The sequence below is a fragment of the Corylus avellana genome, chromosome ca9 (assembly GCF_901000735.1).
Source record: "Corylus avellana chromosome ca9, CavTom2PMs-1.0".
Lineage (NCBI taxonomy): Eukaryota > Viridiplantae > Streptophyta > Magnoliopsida > Fagales > Betulaceae > Corylus > Corylus avellana.
This window is the reverse complement of record NC_081549.1, coordinates 16,697,094-16,720,115: the sequence shown is the minus strand read 5'-3', so window position 1 is coordinate 16,720,115 and position 23,022 is coordinate 16,697,094. Positions and strand designations below refer to the sequence as shown.

At 35.3% G+C, this 23,022-nt stretch overlaps 1 protein-coding gene and 1 long non-coding RNA gene across 3 annotated transcripts; both read right to left on the bottom strand.

The window, feature by feature from the left end:
* Window positions 1–2,088: 2,088 nt before the first annotated feature.
* Window positions 2,089–2,750, bottom strand: LOC132162124 (uncharacterized). Its single transcript, XR_009438203.1, has 2 exons — window positions 2,655–2,750; window positions 2,089–2,448 (listed from the first exon to the last, which is right to left on the bottom strand). It is a non-coding gene; the product is annotated as an uncharacterized LOC132162124 (long non-coding RNA).
* A 2,690-nt stretch (window positions 2,751–5,440) lies between these two features.
* Window positions 5,441–14,166, bottom strand: LOC132162593 (ethylene-insensitive protein 2.1). Of its 2 annotated transcripts, XM_059572857.1 has the most exons (8): window positions 13,915–14,166; window positions 11,812–12,684; window positions 11,249–11,335; window positions 11,040–11,150; window positions 10,748–10,960; window positions 9,094–9,279; window positions 6,293–8,998; window positions 5,441–5,987 (listed from the first exon to the last, which is right to left on the bottom strand). In XM_059572857.1, the coding sequence occupies exons 2-8, from the start codon at window positions 12,058–12,060 to the stop codon at window positions 5,607–5,609; spliced, it is 3,933 nt and encodes a 1,310-aa protein (XP_059428840.1). In that variant the 5' UTR covers window positions 12,061–12,684; window positions 13,915–14,166; the 3' UTR covers window positions 5,441–5,606. The 2 variants fall into 2 exon arrangements, with proteins under 2 accessions (XP_059428840.1, XP_059428841.1); XM_059572858.1 differs by lacking the exons at window positions 10,748–10,960; window positions 11,040–11,150; window positions 11,249–11,335 and having other exon boundaries at window positions 13,915–14,164.
* Between the last annotated feature and the right edge of the window lie 8,856 nt (window positions 14,167–23,022).

The following is a 23,022-nucleotide window of genomic DNA, read 5'->3' as shown; positions in this document are numbered from 1 at the left end:
TATATATATTTTAAATATATATATAATTTTAGGTTGTCATTATCCGGTTACTTGTTGGTTGAGGTGTGGAAAGTGTGAATAATTTAAATTGTATATATATTTTAAATATATATATAATTTTAGGTTGTCATTATCCGGTTACTTGTTGGTTGAGGTGTGGAAAATGTGAATAATTTAAATTGTTATTGAAAACTATGTACATTTTTGACTGCACAGCTTGCACATATGAGAATGACACTATAACTGAATCAGTACCGTTTCAGTTACAGTGCTGTTCCGCGTTGTTGGTAGACGGGCCTATTAGTTTTCATGGTAGCTCAACACCACAGCTTGCATGTGACCGTGGCAGGATAACCAACCAACCGACGAAGCCTGGTTGCATTATAAAAGCCATAGCAATGGTTGTGGGGCTCATTTATTGTAGCTTCCTTGGGTCCTTTGGTTGTCCTATTTACTTGGGAACATGGTTTTTTCGGTTTCAAATGAACTGTAATATTCAATTAATTATATTTAAAGAATATTTTTATTTTTTTACTTTTTAAAAGACAAAAATACCCCATCAATTATAATTAACTGAATTTTTTTCATGAGCTTAATTCTATTTACTTACCTCCATTGTCAAACATATAAGAGTATTCCCATAAGCTTTTTAAAAATGATCTAAATTTAACTTTGAAAATGTGCTTTTGTATTTAGCTAGTTGCTTTTTAAAACTACCAAATATCAAACAATCTAAATATTTATTTATTTTAACTAAATATTATTTTTTATTAATAAATGTATATGCCATAAAACCCACTCACTATGATTTCATGTGAGAGGTTTACCAAAATGCCACCCCAACAACCAAAATAATGTTAAAAAATAAATGGCTTTTGCTTTTGGTGTCTTTATATTGGAGATAAATTAAAATAAATATTAAATTTAACTTTAAATAAAGAGTTTGATAAATGATTTTTTTGTAGATTTTGTTAAAATTTAGATAAATATTAAATATGAAGAGCTAGATGGAAATGCTCTAATAGCACACAACTGAAGACTATGTTCCATGATTATCTATTTATATAAGTAATGTTAAAAAAATTAGACACTTTCCTCCAAATTATCACCACATTTGCATTAATACCTCGGAACTTCCTTATGAACTATTATCATTCACAACTCTTAACCCATTATTCTTCTAATCTAAGTAGGCATGGGCTATAATTTGATTTGGCCCGCTGCCATGCCTTATTCTTATATTGCCCACCCTAGAAAATGAAAACGAGAAATGCTATCTTTCCAAAAAATTTCACTAAAAGTTGATTATCATATAAGGTGTCGTAACACATTTCCTCCCACCCCACCAGGCTAAATAATAAAAGCAACAAAAAGGTAGCTCGAGAAAACAACCAAAAAATAGTTCATAACTAAGAGCACTATCAGCAGTTTCTCTTTGATTTTTCCTAAGTTCAAAGAACAAAACCACTTTTTGCCTTCCTACCAAAATATATTTCATAATAGCTTCTCTTACATTTTCCTATACCATTAAAATATTATTTTTTTACAAAATACAATTTCCTTACCTACCATCACATTTTTTACAAAATTTCAACACAATTCCCAATGAAAAACAAAACGAGGAAAAAGGAAAGAAAAAAGAAGAAGAAATGTTTATATTAAAACAATGTACAGAGAGCCACTTTTGGTTCCCTACACATTAGAAAGCACTGTAATTATCCAAAGATGTTGGTTAAATTTAAGAAAACTAATGTGGATGAGTTTTCGTAATTTTTTTTGAAATTTTCCCTAAACATAGGAAAATGAACGGGCATTAGAGTATCTACTGCTAGTGTACTAAATAACTATTTTTGTTATCTAATTAACTAGAAGACTACAAATGTCTTGACTTTAAAATAGCTTTAAACTTGTCTTTCAATGGGTAGTTTAATTGGCCGAAAATCATGCCTCATAAAGCATAGGTTACTAGTTCCAACCTTTCTCCCCTTCGCTCGTGTGGATATGTTAAAAATAAAAATAAAAAATAAAAACTCCAAACTCAAATATCGAGTATATCAAATTAACATAAATAAATAAATTAATAGCAAGGATTCGAATATGATTTTATTTTTATTTTTCTTATTTTCTAGCAAGAATCGGTGATTATATTGTACAAACACATCGAAATAGTCCCTATTGGCAACACACAAATACAACAAAGGAGTATATACATATATAGATATATATAGTACATAGGAAAAACAATTCTAGCTCCCGCTATGATTTATCCGTGGGCGGAGAGTGGGCATGGACTGGAGGCGCTGGAGGCCCATAATACTGCGGAAGTCTGCCTGCTTCGCTTCGGCCCCAGGCCCTACCCAGAAGGTAAAATGCAAGTGCTACGATGAAGATGAAGAGTATCAAAGGCAATGATACCACCACAACAAAACCCATTTTTTAGGCTTACTTCTGCAATATCAACAAAACTTATATAAACAATTATTACAAATTTCTCCTAAATCTACATAACCATCCAAATGAAAACACCCTCTTTTTTTTTTTTTCCCTTCATCTTTCTCGGGAAAGTGATTCAGAGGAGCCAAAAGCTGCGACTATAATCACTGTTTTCTTACACTAAAATAGAAATTAGTAAAAATCGGTGCAGTAGCTGTTACCTCTCTGTCGCCCGAAGCTGCGCCAACACAACGCTATTGACCAGAGTAAGAGTAACGATGGAGAAGGAGAGGTTCTGATAGCCACAATAAACGAAGAGAGAAAGAGAGGAAATTAAGGACAAAAAGTCGTTGGTGATGATGTGGCGTGTCCCTAAGGGCAGGTCCTCCACGTGTCTGCACCACTCATTGTTTTCTTATCCATCCATTCTACTATTTATTATTATTTTTTTAATTTTTTTTTTTTTTTTTACTCTGCTTAATTCTCTTAAACTTTATATTTTCTTTTATAATCGCATCATAAATTTAAAAAATATTAATTTATTGTTATGGTAATTTGTAATTTTATAAATTTACAAGGGTATAAAGGTCACTTCAACACTTTTCCATCTAATTTAAGTTATTTAACCCTTAAACCCTAATGGAAAGGGCGGAATTGTAAACTTTTAAAAATTGGATATATCAAATTGAGAGTTTTTAAACTTTAGGGAGTGATTGTAAAAATGATGAAAGTTCAAGAGAGTTAAATAAAGTTTTCTCTCCTTTCTGTTTTTTTTTTAGGTTTGGTGGGGCAAAGAAACGGAGATACATAGAATGAGAAATGTTAGGTGCCCTTCCAAGTGCATATTTTTAAGTTCACATTTTGTGGCAATGAAAGCACTATTAAGATTAAAATGTACCGTATCCAAAATTTAATAATAATTTTTACTGTCACATAAATGCACACTTAAGAATATACCTGAGTCTTTAAAGGGTAGCTCAATCGGCAATGGACCACGCCCTATGAAACGGAAGTCACTAGTTTGAATCCCCTCTCTTGTGTGGACATGTCAAAAAAAAAAAGAAAAAAAAAGAAAGAAAGAATATACCCTTGAAAATGAATGTATCATTTCTCTGGATTAAATTTGTTTAGTCTCATTAATTAAGGTTTTTTTTTTTTTTTTTTTTTTAAATAAGAATATACTTGGGGATGGCTCCCGTATCGGGCAAGATGTCCGCATTTATTAAAAAGGAGGTTGAAGCAATCAAAGCATTGTCAAAGTCCGATGGAGAGACTATAGAATAGAGAGGCACCAATATAGATCCAGTTACAAAAGTCTTAGCAGAGAGATCAAACCACTTAAGAGCTGGAAGATGGTAACCCAAACAACACAAAAGCAACAAATAATAAGAAAAGTTGCAAAACACTAACAAAATAAAAATACAGGGAAAATGATGAAAACAACAAATAAACTCACTAACTAGCAACTTCAACATAGCGCGGGACGGAGGATGGCTGGCAGAGGAGCTTCTGGTTGCAACTCGAAAAATACATGGCGGAGTGTGAGATCTACACGCCAAAGCGTGGTTGCCGAAAAATGAAGATGGTGGAAGCGGTGGAGAGCTGTAAGGCCAGAGAACAAGGTGACAGGGTGTGTCAGAGCTGAGGAGGAACGAAAGGTGATACCCTAGCACCACTATCCGTATCCGCATATGCAGATAGTGGCTTTTGTTAACGGCATTCGCATGTATAAATAGCGGATAGTTGTGAATAACGAATGTCGTCATTCTCCTCTCTCTTCATTTTAGATTAAGTTTCCAATCTTATCACTGACCCTTCTAATAAAACTATATATACTCCAATTAAGGCTCTAAAAAGAGCACAAAAATTTTGATCCAAGAAAGCACACAAGTAAGTCATCATTCATGGCTAGCTCAGAACCGGCGGCAAGAAGAAGAAGATCAACTGCATTGTCAAGCTTAAGATTGTAATAATACTTTTAAATTTTAAAATTAAATAATAATGTAGAATCCCGCGCATTGCGCTGGTTATGGGCTAGTATTCAATAATGTATTAAATCCAAGAATCCAGCAACAACAAACAATGAGTAGCATACATTGAATTTTTTCAGTCCCATCAATTATAATGTAATCTTCTTCTCTTAACCAAAATACAAATTTGAAGCATTAGCAAATGAGAAATGTCTCTTTGCATTCTTTCTAGCGTTTATCTCCCATATATCTTCATTGAGTTGGTATGTTGTATCCACCATTATTATTATTATTATTATTATTTTAAAAAAAATAAAAATAAAAATAAAAATAAAAACATACAATGGTAAATAGCGCATGCTAAATCAGTGAGGATATACGCAAGACAGATGCCAAAATGCAAAGAAGCATTTCTCTTAATACATACAGGCAAGGATTGAACTGCATTCAGCACGGGTTTCTCCCTCCCGACGTGGGTTATACAGGCCACCCAAAAGTCGTGCTCTACCCTGCAAACATGTTGTCTTATTTTTGTTGTTTATTGTTATTTCCTGTTTTCCTGTTTGGTTTATGTTTAATTTTAGGCTTTTTGTGCTTTTTTGGCTTGATTTGGCTACCAAAGTTTGGTTCTTCTCTTCGTCAGACTCGGCTTAGGTGCCGTTTCAGTTGGTTGCTATTGGGTCCTATGCCCTTTGACTTGCTTTAGTAACTGGTTTATGCAGCCATTAGGAGAAGACCGGATCATTTTTTTTGACCCATTTCTCACGATTTGGTTGTTTTTCCAGCATTTTATTTTTCGTTTTAAATTTGTTATTGAAGTGCCCATCAATTTTTTTCAGTATTTAGATCCCATATAACCATTTTCCCAATTTTCTTAAAAAAAGAAAAAGAAAAAAAGAAAGCATTATTACAACACTCATTAAAAAGAAACAGGCTTCTGATACTTGACATATCATATTTTTTCTTATAGCAACTATGGACATCGACATTGGCCTTCAGAAGCTTTCGCAGATTCAACTCATCAGAGATATGGAATATAATCAATTTTCCACCTTTCTTCTAACCATTTTCATTAATTCTGCTGCGATTACATGCCCAGTAATTGTTATCCTATGCATATTTAACATACAAGGAAATAAACTTTGCAGCAAAAACTTTGATACACATTGAGAGAGAGAGAGAGAGAAGAGAGAGAGAAGGGAGCTATGAGGTATATGGAGCAGATGTGGGAACCTTTCGTAGAGCAGACCCCTCATGAGCACCAACAGGTTTGTTGGATAATCGACGCTTGTAACGTTTGAGGACAGATGCCAGATTCTCTTTTCCCTTTGGGAAAGCCACATCGCCGGCAGCGGTTCCTGTTCTGCCCTTTCTGCAAGAAATTGCAATCTCTACATCCTTGATTATATCTAGAAGCACTGCTGCAGTTGTGCATTTTCCCCTGCCCGGTTTAGAGGCTGGGGGCAGCATTCCATTTGATACAGGCGGAGGGCTTGACTTCTGCTGGAAATTTGTAGGGATTTCAAGGCAGAAGCACGGGGTCATTGGAGATCGAGGTTTTGAAAACGCCACATCAACGATTCCCTATACATGAAAAAAAATATGTCACTGTCAAGGTCTACAAATTGAAACAATTTTTTGGGCATTGTATGCTTCTTGTAATCATTCAAAGAAGCAATGGGTGCAAAAGTTTCCAAAGCAAATGAAAGGCGACAGGAATTCATCAAGCAGATCTTACCAGGTGGAAACATGAGTGGTGAAATCTACCCAACTAAAGATAAAGCAGGACAACAGGCAACCAAGACAATGATCTTACTGCAGAGACCATGACTATCACAAGCAATTGATGCTCATCCACTCACAAAATAAACTATCAAATAAAAATTTACCTGCAGACGGTTGAGTACATAAGTATACTTCCCCCATAGCTCTGGCCGGCTTTCCATAAGGGAAAGATCAAGAACCCGGTGGATGCACCAGACTCCAAAGCTTACTATCAAATCCGATCTCCAAATACAGCCCTCCCCGCAATGAGGAACCGAGTAGATCAAAAAGTTGTTGAAAGTTGCATCGTTATTCCTCATTGTCGAAGCAGATTTCCTATCAGAAGACAGATACTGAGGCTCACCCAAGTGAACCGACCTATTCATCTCTCTAGTTTCAGCTTCATAAAGGAGTTTCTCCCTTGCAGCCACGCGGTCAATTAGATCCTCATCAGCCCCATCATTTTGTCTAAACAACCAGTCAGATCCTTCCAATTTCAACAGCTTCACAATGCAATGTCTAAAAGATTGAAGAAGTTTGGCCTCTGAATCCACAACAGAAGTAGCTTCTTGTGTAATTGAACTTGCCCTACTTCCAACTCCTTCGCTCCCAACGGTACGATATTTATCAGCTACACCAAACTGCTCAAAAGGTTGTCTAGACCAGAGGGATCCAGTGTCAGAATTCCACTGCGAGGAGAAACCATCTCTGTAAGCTTTTGATGGAGACAGTTCATCAAATGCCAAAGGGGCTCCTGTTCTTGATCCAAAATTTGGATATAAGGATGGTTCATAACCTGTTCTAGCAACAGAGGATCCATATCCCCCAGCACTGTCCCATTGAGAACTCTTATCAGAGATGTATAAATCCCGCTGCGGGATTGACAACCCTGACATGTCTGGCAAGCTATGGTACTTTTTCGTGTTGCCTGAACTTGAATAAATCTCAGCAGGTCCAGAAGTGCAGAAATCATAATATGATCTTTCAGAATGCAATGGACTATCCCTGGATATTGCAGGGTTTGGTAAACCGGAGGCCTGACCAAAGCTTAACCCATTGTGCAACTTTTGCCTTGAAGAAAATGCAATCGAATCTCTGTAGTTTGTAACACCCAATGATGGGGATCTCAAGGCTGAAGACTCCATTGGATTATTTAAGTGATCAGAGCTTCTGTCTTTAGCCATTCGATAGGATGCTATCTGATAACCATGTACCGTAGCCGGCTGATAATCCCAGCTTTCAGAAGGTTGTAGATTGCGCACACTAGAATAGGGCCTTTCGCTGGAGTCGATGACATTGTGGCTTGAATTCTGCACATATGCACCCAACAGCTGCACGGGGTTGGACCACAACGACGAAGATCCTCTTTGAACCCCATACAATGACTCCAAGCTCCTTTGCACATTCTGCTGCTTGGGAGAGTCATATAGACTTGAGTTTATAAGATGATCAGACCCCCTGCCTCCCACAGATGGCAAGTATCCAGAAATTTCCTTTGTAGTGATATCCACTTTTAGTGATGAAGAGGCAAGCTTAGAATCCACCCCTAGCAACACATCCAGTTTCTTAGCCTTCGCTTCTTGAGTAGCTTGCCCATGGAAATCATACAGTTGACCCCAAAACTCATCAAGAACTTGTGCTAGTTGACGCCTTGCTGCACGACCCAATCCTGCTAATCTTGAAAGACTTCCAGCACCACTCCCACCTTCATCACCTTTCCCACTGAGACTTCTAAATGATCCCGGACCCTCAGATGTCAAAGATTGGGTGCTCCCAGAAACCCCTTTAGATGATTCTTCAGCCTCCCAGGTGTCTCCCTCATCATCATCTTTTTCAGTTTGTAGATCTCCCTCAATTTCAACATTCTCCACAGGGTCCATTGATCCAGTTTTCACAGTTCCAGAGTCGAGCAATTTAACATCAGAAACCTCACTAGAAACGGTTGAAACAGGGACTGACTCTCCTGTGGTTCCAGATTCCTCCAGGCCAAATGTGGGCGAGCTAGGAAATGTAGCATTAGAACGATTTTCCTCTACAGTAGTCAAATGGAGCTCCTGATCAGGCTCCATAATAGTTTCAGGCAAATTATGGTCTAAATCTGCAACTGGTATGTCTGAATGACTCTGCAAACCCTTCCCCTCGGCTGGTGATGGTTCTTGCATCTGAACAGATGCCTCTCCATAATATCCAGCTCCAGTTAAATCAGTTTCCTCTCTCTCGGTGGATGGATCAGGTACAGCCTTTGGCGTATCCCAGTTCCACACCTGAGCATCTAATTTAGCACTTGCAGATTTTAATGGGGTAGCTAATAGCCAAAGCATCAAACAAAGTGACGCACAAGCAGTGAAAAGAAGAACTATGTAAGAGAAAGACATGCTACTCCCCATGTTCCACCTCAAATTTCCAACCCAATCACTATTTCCAAATGCCATTTCTACCACAAACATAAGCTTCAAGCCTAGCATCCCAATAAAAGTGATGAGGGCTAAAAACTCCACAAACTGAGAAATTTTGTAGACACCCATTATTGATCTTGATGCAGCAACACGGAAAAGGGGGATCACAGAAGATGGAAGTAGCAGAGCTACTATCACCTGTGTGAGTATAAGCAGTTGATACATCCCATCAGATCCTGAACTCCACACGCAGTAAAGGGCTGGAACAACAGCAATAACTCTAATTGTAGCACAATGAAGCCAAATAGGAATGTCCAGCTTCAAGAAATCTTGCAAAACTACTCGTCCAGAGAGACTCCAGGTTAATGATGTGATTTGATTTGAGAAAAACAAAACCAATAGATAGGCAAAGGGAGCTATGGGAATCCTAAACACCTGCATTGAAATTTGGAAATTTAAAGCTGATCATTATCTATCATCTTGCAGTGAGAGTCATCAAGAATAATTGCATTTAAAGGAAAAAATCAAACCTGTTCCATTAGTGAAATTGCCTCCTGAAAAGTAAGCACGACTAGGCCAGTACTGTTAAATACATTTGCCGCTGAGACCATCAGCACATAATTCACCAGATAAATACCGCTAAAGACGCATAAGATGGCAACAAAATGGTTATGACACAAGGCATCCTTGGAAATGTTTGTTGATCCCTGATATTGCTGCAAGAAAATTACAGATAACAAAGGCTCAGAAATTTGACAAACATGTCTGAAATGTAATATTGAAATTTTTCCAGTCAGGAAATTTTGGGGGTGGGGGACAAACTTGGGAAATTAATGAGTTGATATGTACAATAAAGAGGATTGTCAAGGGAATCTCAAGTTATGAAATTGCTCTTTTATGAATCCCATGGAAGTGTCTTGTATGTGAGTCACAAAAAATAAATAGGTCAACGAAAATTAGGTGGGAGAAAGACAACATGGTTATCAGTGCACTATAACTGAGCACGTCACGTGCATACCCACTGTTAAGATAGTAGTAGAGGATCAATTTATTTATGCCATATCAGTATGAACAAATGACTAAAGATAATCTGTTTCAAAGAATATCTCCAAATTATGTTACGAATTACATATACCAAGTAAAGGAAAAGAGTGAATCCTAGACACGTTCCACTTTTATATTATTTCAAACAGAACATACAGATGACCCTGAAAGATGCACTAAAAGTGAAGTCAACCAAGAAAACAAGATGGGAGAATGCCAAAAAGCATTTATGCTACAATGCATGCAACAAAGAAGAAAATAGTCAAGCACTGATTGTTAAGAGAACAGTCAAATGCACTAGAAGAAACCATGGCAATTATTTTGTAGTGCTATTTCCCAAACAAACAAATATGGAAGAATCAACTGTCATACAATAAATAAGCAACATTAATGAAAATTCCTGTAAAAAAATTAAGCCTGGAAGTTATATCCACTAAAGTAGTCTAAATACACAATGGGAATATAAAAAATGTTTGTTCCCGATGAAAGAAACTTGTATATCCTCCTTTATCGAAAAAATGCTATCATTAATCCCTAGTCATTTAAACATATTCTTTCAAGAAGACAATTCCTGTGCCACTCCTAATTCAATGAGACAACTTTCTGCAAGCATTAATTATGCAAAGGCACCAGCATTACTAACTACAAACTCTTACAAAGGCCAGGGATAGTAAAAAGAGGCCAGGGATAGTAAAAAGAGACCAGGAAATGATTCCACCTGCAGATTATTTAAAATATACAGGGGTCTACAACCAAAACAGTCAGGACATGAGCCATCTCTTAGCATGTATACTTGTCCAAGTTTCTGAGTTTGTCAAAATAAATTCACTGTACTTGAGTTAAACATATCAGTATCTTAGTCTATTTGAACAGTATTTGCATATTATTGTGTCCTTTCCGCCATATATACCTGTTTTAGATCCTTTTCTCAATACAAAAACCGTGCTACCTTGAATTTCAGCCTTTGTGGCAAGTAAAATAATGGAATGCCAGATTCATTCAAATACCAGGAAGAAATTAAAAAAATATTAAATAGATGCAGATATGCACATTCACATTGGACACTTACAGTCATATGCTTAGGCAAAAAACGAAACAATGTGGATAGTTACATAGGAGGAGGATAGAAGGCAGGGATACCTGTACAATAGAAGAATGAAGAAAGAAGTTATGAGGCATGATATTTGCCCCAAGAAGACTCATAAGTGCATACACACTCTCCCCACTTAACTTTGTTAGCATCCCATTCATTGAAAGCGAGATTTCTGGTTGACTGATGACTACTCCAAGAACAACAGAAAGTAAAATAAGGCCTGACGTGCATATGCACAGAAACTTTGCCTTGTTGTTTTCCTGGAAAGTTAAATTAATAGAATTATAGATGACAATGCGAAACAACCTTCCTAAAAAACATGTATGTGAACACACTTACCAGGAGGATGGCAAAAAGTGGAAATAAAACAGCATTGACAGCAGTCAAAAAGACACAAGTGAACAAGTCCCACCCAAAAAGAAGATTAAGTCCATGTGCAAGGCCAAGGACCTATTAAAATTTGTATAATCATATGTTAGGAATAAAATAAAATTAAAATTAAAAAGGAAAAAGGCACAGCTAATCATGATTATGAAATGATAAATTACCATGGTAAGGTCCAATGCAATCACAGAAACCTCCGTTTGGACTCCTATGAATATGCACGTATACTTATCGTACTCATCACTGCAAATCTTTGGCATAACAATTTGGAAATAAGAATATTAAAATTTACTACCATAAGAGAGAGAGAGAGAGAGAGAGAGAGAGAGAGATGTCAGTAACTGTGAGCATTTGTTTGTGATTATGTGCGTGGGTGGGTGGGGGGAGGGGAGAGGTCAATGCTCAATTGCCCCACTGAATAATCAACTAATAACCAGAAACAAGTGGAAGAAATTTACAACAAAGGATGCAGTGCATTCCAAGTGGACCTATGTTCTTCTGAAAACCACATGGAGGACAGATATATATATACACCTAAAGAATATCTAACTAAGTATATGTTTTTCGAGCCGAGTTCGAACAGCCAATACTCGGCTTGACTCGGATTGCTTACAGCCCTAGTGAGGGGTGACACAATGAACAAGATAGTAACAATTCATCAACAAAGAGAGAAATATAACAATAATTATTTACCATAAGTAAAATCCTAAAGAGAAAGAAACAATACCTGTGCAAGATCTTTTCCAGTGACTAAGCCAATCCGAGCAGACAGGTATTGACATAAAATAGCAGCAAAATTGAATACAAGCATCAACACTACCAGATCAGACCCAAACCGTGCACCACCTTCAACAGTCGCTGCCCACTTCCCAGGGTCAACATATCCAATTGAAATCAGAAGCACAGGTACAACAGCAGGAAGTAGCCGATTAGGACTACCCAGAAGATGGTTAGAATTAAAACTCTCAGCTTCCATGTTATTGATTGGTACTTTGAACAAAACAGAAGTACCAGTGTAGTATGATACTTAAATATTCCAAGCAACAGGAGGACCTCTAGATGAGTGTAAACTAATATATCATATCACTGCTAACTGTGCTTCCAAGAAAGGATGTACAACCTTCACAATTCATTTACTAAGACGTGCAACTTCTGGGATTAACAATACCAGCCGCAGTGAAGCACAATTCTAATCTATGATCTCCCTAGAAGTGAATGGAATGAGTATATACATCCAATGATGACCAAGGTGATGTGTCTCTTCCAGGCCCTACAAATGCAACTTGCCTGAATCAGACCAAAGAGCTTCAAATTGTAACTGCTATCACATTAAACTTCCAACACTAGCTGTGATCTTGAGATCCCAATAGTATGCTTTCAATGAAATTCAATTGAATGCCACCATAAACTGATGTTGATACCCAATAAATTTTTCTATTCATCACCTGAGCATGACTAGAAATTTAAACCAATTCATGCAAGACTTCCACCATTACTTGAATTACGGAGTATACAAAATAGAGATTCTCAACTGAAATCCACAGGTCAGACTCCATTAAATGGAGTCACCTTTCTTCACTACCCCTGCTTAGGTTTAATCCTGATTCAACAAATCATATCAGTTTGCTACCAGGAAGAAAAGAAAAACAAACTCCCCTTCAAATAAAGTGCAATAAAAACTATGGACATAATATTTGAACAAGCAACTTGAGACACAAGAATGATGTATAACTGAAGATATGACCAAATCAAAATTCACACGCTAACAAGAAAAACCATGGCCAATCAGGTTGTAGGATGTGTTATTTGAAAAGAACAACCAAAAAAAATCCAAAAAACCTTAAAAACATCTAAAGCTAAAACATCATGAAGGCAAAATACCAAACTATTTCATAATTTAGATATGAAAATCAAAGAGAGGCACCATATTCAGCATAGCATTGTCACTAACTCACTATGTTTTGATCACGAATCTCCTCTCTCCTTCTCTACTCTCTGTGGCCAAGAAGCTCAAATGGCTTACAGGCGAACTTATGTTTACTCTCAGCCTCTTTGATTGTTACACAGGAGAGCTAAGCTCCCTAATTAAGATTCCATTCATTAGGGGACACCAACACAAAGGCACAACTCAAGTACATTCCAAAAATGGAAATAGTGAATCGAGAATGCTGTGTTAATTCTCTTTATGCTTCCAATTTTGTTGGAGTTCCAATTTCGTTGGATGTAATATATGATGCTTAATTACATATCAAGTATCAACACAAGAAAGTCAATCTAGTATCAACACAAGGTAGTCAATCTTACCAAAAGAGGAAAATTACAATCCACAATACAACACAGAGCAAACCCAAGTCTCAGATGCACGCACCTTAAAGATACTCACTTGGTTTTAAATAACAAAAAATAAATATGGTGAAGAATAATTATAGCCACCACAACACGAGTACTAAGCAACACAAAACCAGCTTAACAGTAATTATAGCCACCAAACAAGAATCTACTAGCAACCCATCAAAATTCAAACCATAAACATCAGCATAATGCAAATACCCAGCTCAAAAACCCATCTCAGATCTTCTCACAGCAACACAAAAAACAACAACGACCCAAAATACACTCAAAAACAGAGAAAGAAATCCAAAGCCCAAAACCCCAGAATCAAAAAGATCAGAAATCGCCTCCATGGATCTGAGGCAAGAAGAAAAAAGAGTACCAAAAGACCAGTTTGCACGGATACCGAGGATGATGACGATAAATAAGTAGAGAAGGGCTCAATCAAAAAATCAAACAGATTTTCCGTACAGTTAGGGTTTTCGGAAAATGGTTTTACCTTCTCCTCCTGCAGTGCTCTCGCTTTTCCTTTCTCAGCCAATCTCTATCTATAGTTCTACAAGTAGATCTCAGACGCCCTCAGAGACCCCACGGCTTTGTCATTTTATTTGTATATATTTTTTATATATATATAGAGCGAGAGAGAGAGAGAGAGAGCAGCTCAATTTTCTGAGAGAAAAAAAGAAAAAGAACAGAAATTTACGAGTGGGTTTTCAAGGCCATCTTGAAGAGAGAGAAAAGGAGAGAGAGCAAGTGTGAAAGTGGATAAACGTTTCAACAAATGTGTTAAAAAGCTAGCAAGCTCCAAAAGACAGTTAACGTTTCCTCTACTTTTTCACTTATTATACCCGAGAGACCTTTTTACTTTCCCCATCTTCTACTCCCTCTCTCTGTGTGTTTTCATTCTTTCTCTCTTTCCTTCTTTGATGATGGCAGCTCAGATGTGATCTTCCCCTGTTAGAAGAACTCAAGAAGAATCCCCTGCCAGTTGTGGAATTGAATCTATAGGAAAGAGAGACAAGCATTTATCTTTTGGATTTTTTTAGTTAATGTATTTAATCGCGTATATATATATTGTCACGTCATTTAAAAAGATTTAACCGTCCTATTAATATATTCATAATATAACATCACATACTATAATTAACATAATAAAATAAATTTTATTTATTTTAAAAAATAGACAGTGTGCTCCCTCCCGCCCTCTTTTAACAATAATTTTTTCTTATTTCAAAAGAAAAAATTAATTTTCTAATTCCGTCCCTGGCAAATTGGAATATCTGGGTTTTAATATATGTCAATCTGCATAGTATGTGAACTACAACACACAAGGAATAACATTGAGTAGTGTAGTAAATATGATAACATAAATACCAAGTTTTAGATAATAATACAATTTAAAAACAAATTTAGTAATGTCACATCAGCAAAAAAAATAAATAAATAAGTATTAATTGTTCTGTCTCAACTACAATATTAAGGAAAATGAAAGCCAAAGCCCTTCTTTTAAGTTGTCTACACGTTGAAATTGTTGAAACAAAGTACTGAATGTTAACCATTCATTTCTACTACTTTTTCTTTTGTTTTTTTCCTTTTTTTTTTTTTTTTTTGAGGATGACATCCTCTGTGGCTTATGTGGGTAGGGTTTGATGATAAGGTTAGACAACATAGGAAAAAAATTGAAGAAAAAGTTGCTTGTCCTGACAAGAGTCTCACACTTCAAATCAAAATCAATTAAGATTTACCGTACTTGTCTGTCTCAATTGTTAATAATATAAAAAGATAATGTCTGGATCTCGAATAATTTAGAATTTATTTAAAGTAGATTTCATATAAAATCTATCATGTTATCCGTCTAAATTGTTAATAATTTGTCTGCAGAGATTGAAATTCAAGACATATATAAGATATTTCATATTATTCGTCCAAATTGCTAATAATTGAGATAGATAATTATTGTGGATCACCCCGTATGTGGCGATTGAAATTCAAAATTTATTTTAAGCAGGTTTTATATAAGATTTCTCACATTATTTGTCTAAATTGTTAGTAATTTGGACATATAATTATTGTGGATCATCACCCCATGTGCGGTGATTGAAATTCATTAAGATCTCTTATATTATAAGTCAAAATTGCTAGTAGTACGGACATGTAATTATTGTGGATCACCCCGTATGCGGCGATTGAAATTCATAATTTATTTGAGTAAGTGAGGACGATAAGACATTCGAAATCTATTTGAGTAAGTTTGTTTCATATAAGAAGATCTCTCACATTAACCATAGTAATTTAAACAGATAATTATTGTGAATGTGCGGCGATTGAAACTTAGGGTAATTAGAAACGAGACAAATGGAACAACTATTTGCAATGGCAATGAAAGATGAATGAGACTCATCGTGCCTAAAAGAGAGTGGCATTTGTTTGTATGCATCTACTATCTACCAAATTGAATTGAAGTATACATGCAATAATTGGTATTTGTTGTAGGTGGAACATCACGTGAAGGAAGAGTTCATACGTTGACGTTCTTTTCGTTCCAAAACAAGGATAGAAGCTTTTTTTCGAGCCTGTGTTCACAAAGTGGTCGTGTCTCTGTCACCCCATTTCGGCCTTTATCCATTTCAATGCCATTCAATCGTTTCCTTCGGTTGGGACAAAAAAAGCACACACAATTTTACAATTTAATACAACTCAATATCTTTAACGAATTTACTCTCGCTTCTCTTTAATTTTGTCATTAACCACTAAACTTTTTGATAAAAAAAATATATATACTTTTAAGTTTTAACCCCTTAAATTATCACTTATTTTTTAATTATGCTTCTAAACTTTAAAAAGTGATATCAATGAGGCCCCACATACTACCATCGTGTGTCAAAATATACACTTTGCATTTTTCTTATATATATATATATATTAAGGGGGGCTAATATGAAAATGGCCACCCCTTTTTGGTGTTTTTAATTTTTTGAAATGGTTATTTTAAAATAAATTTAAGGGTATTTCGGGGAGAAAAATGCAAAAGTGTCTAATTTGACACACAACGATAGTACAGAAGCCTCTAATGTCACATTTTAAAGTTTGAATGAGTTAGTGCAAAAATGATGATAATTCAAAGAGTTAAAGTGTAAGTGGTGTCATTTGAACAATGTTATTGCTCAAATGACATTATTCACTCGTCAGTGTCATTTGAATGGTACATACTATTCAAACAACACTAAATAATTTTTGAAAATTTGGCACTTGAAATTGACTATTATAAGTTGAACTAGCCATCCACAAAGGTGGCAGGGGTGGCGGCGACCCATGGGGGATGGTTGTGTGCCACCCTCAACCACCTTTGGGATGGCCGCGCGTCGCCCCCAACGGGTCACCTTTGGGGTGGTTGGGAGTGATGCGCAGCCACCTCTAGGGGTGGCTCACTGCCCCAAGGGGGTGGCTGTCAACTGACGGCCACCCCTCAATTTTATTTTTTATTTTAAAAAAAAAAACTAATTTTTTAAATAGTACTAAAAATTATATTTATTTTGTTTTTTCCTTTCCAGAAATATATCTATAAAAAAAATCTAATGTCTAAAAAATGACGTTTAAATAGTAGCAACACCATTGGTGGGGTGTCGTGTGAGTAAAAAGGATTTCATTTAGTGAAGTTTGAACAGTAAACATCATTATTCTTGAATAATGACCTCATGTTTAGTGTTGTTTGGTAAGCATCACTAAATGAATAGTAACGATTTTTTATAACAAAAATGCCACTTTTCACGAGTCACTAATGCTTTTTTTTTTTTTTTTTTATGATGAACGAGTAACTTTCATTAACAAAACAACTAACACTTTATAATTACACGCTTCAAATAACTAAATTGTTCATAGAACTAGGATCAAAATGTTACAAGTGATATGATTTTGTGCATAAAATATCTTTATAATTATCTCTTTATTTTGCAACATTAAGTCATCGTTTGGTAAGAGAAATTATGTAAATTATAATCGAATAAACAAGATAAATCCTTGGAAAACTTGTGTTTTTGATAGTTATCTCTCCTCCTGTAGGAGACAATTAACTATGCAAGTGCCTTTTTATATGTCTACAAAAATAAATGTCTTTTTATATGTACTGTGCAGGTTCTCCTGCAATATAATCTTGTTGCCTTGTTTTTCTTTTCTTTTTCTTTTTGTAACATGTTGCCTTGTTTTTCTTGAGTCTTGATGCCGCAAGAAAGTACCACGTACACGTATGTTATTGTACAAATTACACAAACTGCTAAGATCTATGTGCTACATTTCTTTTTCTTTGTTCAAATTTATAAAGACATTTTTGTCTTATTGAAAATTTTTTATATTCATTTTTGTCTTTTTGCTGACTTTAACAAACTACTAAGCTTTACTTTTAAGTGGTCTAATAATCATACCATGGAGGTGTACGTCTCTCATTCACCTTTAATGTCATCAAATTGAATATTTTCTAACTTGTAAGCACTATTTATAACGACTAAAAGGAACATTAATTATATTTACGCTATTACTCTAAAATGATTAGTCAAGTTACAATAACTTATAAAACTCAGTTTCACCTAATAAAGAATTAATATGAAACTTAATACCCATGCGTACTTTTTATAATTCATCCACTATATGTGTACTATTCATCTTTTTCAGTCAGAAACCATGGTGTTATACTATTTAGTGATATCGACAAGGGCCAAAATAACCATAATGTAAGACATTCATATAAGGGGAAGCAAAAATGGATCTCTTTTTACCAAAAAGATAAAAGAGAGGCTAATAGCGAAGGATTGAGACTGTGCAATAACTAAATCACGGTAGTTCAATTTAAATGAATAGTCCATATTCTTTCACATTATCGTGCAAGTTAAAATCCTAAAAAATGCTTCTTTTTAGTGGCCGCCAACCCCCTACCGACATCCTCGCTAGCCTCATTGCCATCCTCACTATCAATCTTCTACCACCACTATTGGTGGCTAGCCACCCCTAACAAGCATTTTGAGGTGATCGAACCACCCCTAATAATAATGGTAGTGGGTGACTAATAATGACAGTGTAATAGTTAGGGGTGAAAATATGGTTACGGTTAGTAACCGCTTAGGCGGTTAATAAAATTTATTAACCACATCTGCTAACTGTCTAGGCAGTTAGTGGTTAGTAAAATTCATTAACTGCCTAGACAGTAAGTTGTTAATAATCTTAATAACCGCTAATCGCTTTTTAAATTTTTTTTTTTAAAAAAATTAAAGTTAAAATTTAAAAGAAAAAACCAAAATGACATCGTTTCTATAATAATTTGATAATACGCTACTACATACAACATTATTTATACATTTTTTTATATATTTAAACATAAAATGACGTCGTTTCATGACTAACCGCTAACCGGCGATTAGTGCAGTTAACAAAAGTTAATAAGTGTCATACTTTTCACTCCTAGCCAATACTGTCTAGGGATGATGCGACAAAACTTCATTTTAAATGAATTGTCCGTATTAAAGCCATTTACAAGTACTATGTGAGATTGCACCAAATCTCAATTCAAGAGCAACAACCTTTGAGATGCAATAGCAAATGGGATTATGCTTGTTCACCTCAATGTACGGGGGATGCAATAACATCTCTTAAGAGAGAAAGAGAGAAAAACATCCTGCAGTACTGCAGGCTCAACAATGTGTCATATCATACGTCCTTGTTCTCTGTCTCTCTGTCTCTCTCTCCCATCTAATTGTCGGCAATTCAATGCATGCATCAAAGCTACTTTTCCTCTCCAGAAGCCCATTATTCGTATTAAGATAAGAAGCAATATTATAATACACAGAACACATGTAAATCCGCCAACCCAAGCAAGATGATTTAACTGATCGAGTTGAACATGTTCATTGAACTTCCATCAGAAAAATTGAATGCTGTTTATTCCTTAATGTTAAATCAAATAATTACTATTGAAATTACAAAACTATATATTTATTCATCAATCTCTTTGGCAGTTGAAGTTACCGTTAAAGGAGACCAATCCCAATACATGCAACATGGTCCAGATCATTATGTTGCCAAGATTCTGGTTTGCATACTTTTGTTTACTAGATTGAGATTTTTGGGGCTTTGTGGTACATGTTTATAATATCACTGTTTGGGTTAGTCTTTGGGGGAGTTGATTCATTGTATCTTTATCTAAATTATACACTTAAAATTTGTGGGTGTTTTATTTTATTTAATCCATTTTTATAGAACATGTTGAAATGTCACTCTCATCTCATGGTTATGATCTCCAACTGACCATGTGCCCAACCAAACGTGCTCAAATTTCATTTGTTTATGTTGGCCATGGGGGGGTTCGGGTTGGGTCATGTGATTAATTTTGTGGTATAGTTTGAGTCAGCTTCTTAAACAAATATAAGGATATAATGTGTATAATAATCAAGAAGATATGTTCTTTCTTTACATTGTGTCATGGTTAGGAGAAATGTATGACCCACTTGATAAATTATTAGTTATTCTAAGTGTTTAAGTTGATAAAAATAAAATAAAAAATAAAAGATTTATTTTTTGTTTTCTAAGCAAAAAGGGTAGGAGGAGCGACCAAAATATCTACTCTAACTGGGCATGATTATAGTAGTATATATATATCCGCTGAAAAGCCTCAAGCACGGTTGAGACATAACATGACTCAATCTCATTAGAACATAAGTAAAGACTGGTGGTAGAAAGAGTGAATTTAATCGCTTAACTGTTATTCTAAGGCTTCCTCCCATTTGTAGGTCTATAAGATGTTAAATAGAAAAATAAATAAATATAAGGGAAAAATGCAGTTTACCCCCTTGAAGCTTCAGGGGTTTTTCAATTTTAACCCAAAAGTTCAAAAATTGGCAATCTACCCCCCTGAAGTTTCAAAAATTGGCAATTTAAACCCTCTGTTTAATTTTTCCGTCAAAATGGACGGAAATCCATGAAATTTCATCATTACCCTTAGGCTTTTTTTAAAAAAAATTCGTCCAATTTAACGGAAAAATTAAACGGAAGGTTTAAATTGCCAATTTTTGAAACTTCAAGTGGGTAGATTGCCAATTTTTGAACTTTGAGGTTAAAATTGAAAAACCTCTGAAACTTCAGGGGGGTAAACTGCATTTTCCCCTAAATATAATCATTTAACAATTATTTTAAGGCTTCCTCTCATTTGTGGGTCTATATTGTCCCTCAATTATTTAGTATTAGTGATCAATTATTAAGTATTAGTTAAAAGGTTTTTTTAACAAGTGATAATTTATTATACTATCAAAATATCTCCATTTAAAGTAAAAAATTTAATGTGTTAGGTCCATTTATCTAGGGTGAATCTGGATCAACAACTGATAGAGAATATCATATATATGATTTAGGGGCTACTGCGCCGGAGGTATGAGAGAGACGCGCGTTTACTATTAAAACAACATTGTCCAACTGGGCGACGTCGTTTCAATAGTAAAACAATTTTTTTTAAGAGGAGTCGTTTTACTATTAAATTGATGCACGACTCCATGCCAAGCGTCCCTAACACCAGTGTTTTTTGTAGAGATCTTGTGGATAATCTCCTCTCCTCTCCCCTACCCTACGAGCTTGTTGTGCCATGACTGCATTGAAGTTATATATATATATTTTGCAATACGTTTTCTGTTAATTTGCATTTTTTGTTTTCGAAGATATTTTGGTCGAACTTCCTTAGTCCGTGGGGTTTTAATTTACTTCATACGTTTTAAAACCGATGATTAACTTGTTAGATTTTTTTTTTTTTTTTTTTTTTTTTGCATTTTCAAATCAATCCTTTCATTGAAAAATAATTTCGCGGCACTAGTAGAGAATAAGTTTGCCATGTCACATGCATGCACTATGTAACATCCCCAGCCCGTTAAGGCTGAGTTTGCCACTTTTCTTCTTTTACAACAAAAGTTCTTGCAAAGATTTATAAGGTCTATCAGAGTACTTGATTTTAAAGGATACGAAAAATGTATAAAACATTATTCAAGAGATTTTATTACAAGCGAAATTAGAAAACATTAAACTTTAGTTGCGGAATATCATATTATTACAATCACTGATATGAAAAGACTTTGAAAATTAATAATTATTCCCATCCCCATTCCGGCCTCCTATTCCAGCGTCCTTTCTACCTGAAAACAAGAAATAAAACTGAATGAGCCCAAAGGGGCCCAGCAAGTAGAATCCACAACCATAAATAGTTTTACTCCTTGTTCTCAGTTTTGAAAATCATTTTCGCAAATAATATAATTCTAGTCATAATAATATCTGTATGTACGGTTGCATCTCCCGTAACATATACATACTATTACATCTAGTAATAGATCATCGTTGTAAATCATCTTTATAAATCATCATCATAATGCATCATTATAAATAATCTTTGTAAATCATCATAACATATCATCGTTGAAAATATAGTATCATTTTCTCATAATAGGGCCCATGTACACTATTACCCCTGTGTACGAGGGTTGCGGGTCCTTGTGACCATGGCACTGAACTGTGGCCTCAGCCATGCCCGACCGTTAATTAACTCTTTTCTTGGTGCACTCAACGGTCATGTTGATGGAATACCACCTTCTGGCATAGCCTCCTTCAGTGGTTTCGCCTCCATCCGAGTATCGGTACCGAACTCTCATCTTATCTTATCTTGGGGCCAAAAATACTCTCCTCCATACATGTGCCCTCATTTCATAAACATTTATCTCATCTCTTGTATTTTTCTTTGTACTTCTTTTGAATCTTTGATGCATCTTAGGGCAACATGTAGGAGGGTTTATCATCTTTTTTCTTTCTTATAATCATCATCATTTCTCAACTTTCTTTTCTTAAAATGGAAACTTTTCCAAATATAAACTTGTTGTGCTTAAAAAGCATTTAAAGAAATATAAACTTTCTAAATAATTCTTTTAGAAATCCTTCATGCATGCAACATATCTCCAAGACAGGTAAATAAAATAATCATTTACAGTTTGATACAAGAATATATAAATAGCATGACATGAAGTAATTTTAGAAGGGGTAGTGAATTTACTTACCTCGAGACTGAAGCTAAAAGTGGTATGAAGGAATCTAGTTGCTCCAATATGACTAACACCACTAGTATATCTTTTGAAACTAATTTTTAAAGTCCGCTATCTCTTGTGTTCTTTCTTTCTTGTAGCGCTTGGTCTCGCCCTTTCTCTCTCTGTTCTGAGTAAATACTCTTAGAAAGAAGAAAGACCGAGTAAAAAGCGGAAGAAGGAAGAATATATGCAAGAGATGGGAGAGGAGATGAGTTATGAAAATTGTGAAGGAGAAGAGCTCTATTTATAGGAGAAAATCAAACACTATTCCACCTTCAATTTACAATTATACCCTCATTTTACTATTTCACCTACCACCTACTATTCCACCTACCACTTACTATTCTACCTACCACTTACTATTCTACCTACCCTATACTCTTCTACCTACCACCTACTATTTCACCTACCACCTACTATTCCACCTACCACTTACTATTCTACCTACCCTATACTATTCTACCTACCAATTTCCAATTACCATTCATACAATATCATAAATTTCTCAAGAA